At 35.8% G+C, this 5,436-nt stretch overlaps 1 protein-coding gene across 6 annotated transcripts in view; it reads right to left on the bottom strand.

Annotated features, from left to right (window-relative positions):
- LOC103134845 (interleukin-1 receptor type 1) overlaps positions 1 to 5,436 on the bottom strand; it is a 47,872-nt gene that overhangs the window by 26,834 nt on the left and 15,602 nt on the right. The window contains exons 3-5 of one of the 6 annotated variants that reach the window (XM_007547320.2): positions 5,183 to 5,245; positions 4,712 to 4,847; positions 4,473 to 4,624 (exon numbers count right to left, since the gene is read on the bottom strand). The exons of the other annotated variants lie outside the window; for them this stretch is intronic. Of the exons in view, the coding sequence (XP_007547382.1) occupies positions 4,473 to 4,624; positions 4,712 to 4,847; positions 5,183 to 5,245 (351 nt within the window). The remainder of the gene's footprint in view (positions 1 to 4,472; positions 4,625 to 4,711; positions 4,848 to 5,182; positions 5,246 to 5,436) is intronic. 6 annotated transcript variants of the gene reach the window in all.

Below are 5,436 nucleotides of genomic sequence, written 5' to 3'. Positions count from 1 at the left end.
CTTAGAAGTCTGAGTATTGAAAGGCCAGAACAATGAACACATTCATAAAACAGCAAACCAATGGAAGGCGCCCACAGTCTCACACCCCGGCACACCCAGAAAGGATTGGACTTCATTCTGCAACAGAAAAAACACAACAAAAAGCGAAATCAATGGATTATATAAAGAACATTAAAGTGAATGGAAAAATGTTGTTTTGTCACTAGATACTAGTACTGCCCTTATACTATAGAAAGCCGGAGTTCAACGGTCGTCTTTAGGTTCTGGGATACCATCTGATAGGCAGGTGGGTTCTATTGGTACCGCTGCCCTTCTCTGTGTTGGAAGGGATGCACTGAACAGCCGAGGACCTCAGGCAGGGAACAGCAGCATCCACAGGTGATGAGGAGAGCAAGGAAGGTTCTTTAAGATTCTGCATCATCTGATTAGTAAATATAATGTTCTTTTTTCTTTATTTAAAGGCTTCTCTTTGAAGCTGAAGATCAAGTTGCCGTTGTTTTTTTGTTTTTTTTTTTGGTTTTTTTTCTCATACTAAGCCAATAGAGCATCGATATATCAGTAACATTTGTTATTCCAGTTCTCCTCTTAATGATAGCTAAAGAAATGCTTAAATTAAGTAGCACATTTCAACCTTCAAGAATAACATTGTTTAAGTGTTGGCATATTCATAGGATCAGACAAAATCAGAAACCAAACAAAAAATCATGTAAAAGATCAGATTATGAAATAAATGTGCAAAACTGCCCACAGTCATGTTTTATCAAAGAAATATCATTTGAAATGTATATAAGATTTATCCCTAATAGAAACTTTACCAGAAATCTTAAACCATACATAAATGTTTTGCTTTTGTTATTTTAATTAACTTCAATCAAATAGTCCTCATTTAACAAGAAGCAACCCTCTACACTGAAGGCTTGTAAAGTATCATCAATACTGTGAAAAGTTAATGATCCGTGCCAAATCAAGATCCCTTGTAATATTTTCCATTCATGTAATAAAAGACAACCCTATTTTGTCTCAGACCAAAAACTGTAAATTATGAGAAATGTTTAGGCATTATTACCTTGTATCAACAATTACACATAGGACTAGATTCTTTTTTATTCTGTCAATCTGTTTGACCCCCTTTAATCAGTTCCATAAATGCTCAATTGTAAATCCCAATTTAGACCAATTTTTATGTGAATCCTCATATTTTCTTCCCATTTTAAACCCTCACAGAATGATTAGCCTGTTTTTTTACAAGAATAAAGTTAACCCTGTCACTCCATATTTACTGACTTATTTTATTCTCATCATGATTTTAAATCCCATAAGTTCAACAATTTTAACCTTTGAACAATTTGTTCTCTTGAAACCCTTCTACAAAATATTTGTTTAACAGAATTACACTCCTTTGTAGCGTTGATCATATTTATCAATGTTTTTGGCAGTTTTGGGGAGAAATTTGATACAACTAGATTTATTAAATGATATAATGTTCAGGTTAGACCTTTCTGCATGACTTGGTTAAACAAATTATTTTGAATTATAGCAAGAGAGAAGCAGCAATCAAACAATTTAAAATCTTGACATCATTGTTAATTTTCATGTATTCAATTCAGAATATTCAGTATTACTTTAGAAACTCATTCGAGTAATTAAAACATTTGTGAATTTTGATTTAACCTCTTTTATATTTTGTTGAAGCCCAAAACTGAAAAATTTCTCAATAGATTAGATTAACTCAGAATTTGCTCGAATAGTTTAATTCCATGCATCTCCCCCTGTTTCTGTATCGAAACACTGTTTAGTGTTTCGATACAGAAACTCTTAAGAAAGTCACGCAAATCATTTAGCCCAAATTTTCTTTCATTGCTAACTGTAACAGTTGGATGTAAAGTAAACAGGGTGTTTACACCTCAGTGAAAGAATTTAATAGTTGATCGAAAATATGTGCAGTAAACCCATAATTTGGTTGAGTAATTTTCTGAAGAGTAGATTTTCCTAAGATTTGAAATGGATTCCAAATAAATTTAAGTCATAACTTGAAATAATAGTCCTCATATTTGTAGCCACTGTAATTTGAACCAACTAGAACTTTGACCAAGTGTGGTTGGTTGTGCTTTTGTAAATCAGGAAATTAACAATTTTACCGACTTTTATCCTGTTTCAATTGTTGTCATGCTGGAGGAGAGAAACATATTAGCCAGATGTTGGACAATCAGAGTTATAATCATTCAGGCAAACAATATTTCTGCGAACTGCAGAGAGTTCTAACACCCTGCTGCACCGTTAAACTTATTCTGGGGTCAAAGAGCAGAGGTCAGAGTGCAAAGGCAGTAGATAATGAATTTGCTGTAAATAAACTTAAGGTGAGAAAAAGTGGCATCATACAATTCAAAAATTCTAGAAAAACCATTAAGAGCTACAAAGTTTTGTTGGCAGCCATTTTGTCTCCAACCTGTAGACTGAGGGAAATCCCAGGACCAACCATGGCAACAAACAGGACCGCCTCTGAGTCTCAGTCCAACTTTACATGTGATGTTCCATTTGCCCCATCAGAATCTGTCCAGGGCAGCATTCAGTCCCGCTGTGCAGAACAATCTGGACAAAGTATGTGGCCCCCCTTGTGTGGGAGAGGGAGAGACGGAGAGATACAGCAGATGAATCATTGTTTTCAAACCTCCGTCTCACGTCGGGCAGAAGCCGTTGGTCTTTTCTGCCATAGGAGACCAGGTGTTTCCTCAGAGATCACAGTCAGACATCCAATGCGAGATCCTGTAAGCTGCAATCCGCCTTCAGGTGACAACAGGAAAAATCAATCCAACCTCACTGACCTCTGTAGAAGGTGTAAGAATCGTCCAGCAGGTCTTTGCTCTCAAACAGCAGTCCAGCAGAAGATGGCACAATTCATGTGTTGAAAGTGCAAATGTCCAAGTCAGCGTGGCTAAGAACAGCGGAGGCCTGACGCCGAGGCCACGCGATCCCCCTCTCACGGCCCTGAACCCGCAAAACCCGGCCCCTACAGACCACAGGAAGCAGAACTGCTGGAGTAAAACACAAAGTAAATTAAGAAAATAAAAGTGTATGCCACCTTTTGCTCACATAATTATAAATTAAATGTCTTTTCTTTAGCTTGTGATGTAATTGAAGAGTTGGCTCTGATTTTGTTTCCTTTTTTTTGTTTCAGCCAGGCTCAGGGTCACTGGAGCTGCTCAGATAAGGGCCACTGCCTCAGTCTCTGAGCTCCAAGGAGAAAGAAAAATAGAAATGCGTTAAGATGATTCACCCTCAGATGTTTCAGAATTAACCGATTATGGAATCAACTCCTCTCAAAATTAAACTATCAAAGATCATTAAAAATGTAAACAAAATTTAGTATATCAGCTACATACACTTTTCAGAAATTGGTTATTCAAATGCATATGTAAAATAATTAAGTTAATAGTGTCCAATTCTACACAAAAGCATCTTTGTGAAATTGCCACGCTTTAAGACAACCAGTAAAATTTCCTTAATAATTTAGGTCAAAAAGAAAACGAATCAAATCTATACCATTAATGAAAATGTTACCATTATCCTGATATTTTTCAAAACAGCTGAGTGTTGTATTTATGTCTGGTTTTCTTTTTAGAATTTTAAAAGTTGTTCACATTTTATCTGAATTTTTTTCCCATGTTCCCTTAAGGGGCTCCGTAGAAGTTCATAGTACTTTTAACCAAAGTTTTCTCAATGATAACAATTACATCCAACTGTAACTTTATACAATTAAAATTAGAGGTGATGCAGGAAATTCATGAATATTTAAATAAACATGGCATAGATACTGATTGAAGCTATTCAGTTTTACATTACCAATTTTAATTTAGTAAGATCTTCTGTATAACTATATTTCAGTCATGCAGGAAGGCACTGTAAGAGCTCATTAAATAAACTCACAATATACCAATGTCAAATGAATAAATTCATAATTAACCATATCTATAAATCGACTAGGAACTAGAGTCTCTTTCTTCTCCACCCCCTGTTGATATTATTTAAAAATTTGAAAGCAATTTTGCATGTTACTATTCTCCAAAACTAAAATATTCCAGGGTGTCACAAGTTTTCCAAATCTTCTGTCTAGAATTGAAAGTAGACTATGAGATGTTCTAAATGTAAAGATTTATCAGAAATGTTTTATATTTCCCCCTTTTGTTTTCTTATGTAAATAGAAAACAAACAAAATATTGTTCAGACTCTTTTTTTTTTTTTTTNATTTCCATTGCCAGTTTGCAAAATACACAAATTTTGATTCTGCCGGGGGGAAAAAACCCACCTCATCCTAGCGCAAAACTTTTTTTATCTAAAAGCATGTTGTTGTTTTTTATTTTACTAGTGTGTTTTCAATAAGCTGATTTATTTTTGTAATTTCAATTTGTGCACAGCTCATGCTATGTAATGCACAGTGGAGCACCATAAGAAAATCTGATATCCACAAGCTTTACCTGCTGGTAACAAAGTAAAGTATCCGTCCGGGTAGCCCCGGGAACTGAAGACCCTGCAGGTGTAGTTGAGGTAGAAATCCTCCTCCTTCAGTTCGGAGAAGAGAAGCAGCCGCTCCAACCACACACCCTTTGGTTCATCTTGGGTCCACGAACTGTTAGAAAGTCGAATCATTGAAAGCGTCGGCCTTAAAAGGTGGCATCATTTTTCCACTAGCAGAAGTTAATTTAAATGTACCAACCGCAGGTCTGATGTGTAGATGCGGTCAGACGGCTCAGAATCAAACATGACCTTATTTTCGACCAACCAAATGACGTCAACGGACGGTATCCCAGCACCGGGAACAAACACCAGACAACTCTTTGTGAAATTTGACCCTAAAAGCAAGACGGAAGACATTTGTCAGCCTGACTGTGATTTGCTGAACTCAACCACTGATTTATTTGAATTTTGTCTTTTTTATTTGATATTATTTGGCATGTCTTGTTCAGTATGTTGAAGAGCAAACCAGTTAAATTAACTCCACTAAACAAATCTGGATGTATTTATGCTTTTGTAAAATACGCTAGACATGTTCGAGCAAACTTTGCACGTCTGATAAGAACATTGCATGGACATTTAAAACACTTAAGACTGTATTGATTAAAAACTAAATGTTTCAAACATGCAGGCACATTTATAAAAGCAAAACATGTCAAAAGGCAGACCTCACCTTTTGCCTCCTTGATAATTTCATTTTCCGGCTTATGAACTTGTGGAACGAGGGAGTACTTATCTGAAAAGAGAAAAAAATTAAAAATGTATGATTTTGTTTCTTGCTATTTGATCATCTCTTTTGTTTGCTTGGTCAAGGCAATTGAATTCTGCCACTGTTGGCATAATGGCATAATAAAAAAATATAATTTAATGGTAGTGTTGCTACACACTCATGCACAGTAGGTGGCGGTGTGCACCTACTGTGCTTAC

This window comes from Poecilia formosa, unplaced genomic scaffold (genome assembly GCF_000485575.1).
Source record: "Poecilia formosa unplaced genomic scaffold, Poecilia_formosa-5.1.2 Scaffold19, whole genome shotgun sequence".
Taxonomy (NCBI): Eukaryota; Metazoa; Chordata; class Actinopteri; order Cyprinodontiformes; family Poeciliidae; genus Poecilia; species Poecilia formosa.
This window is presented reverse-complemented; position numbering and strand designations above follow the sequence as displayed.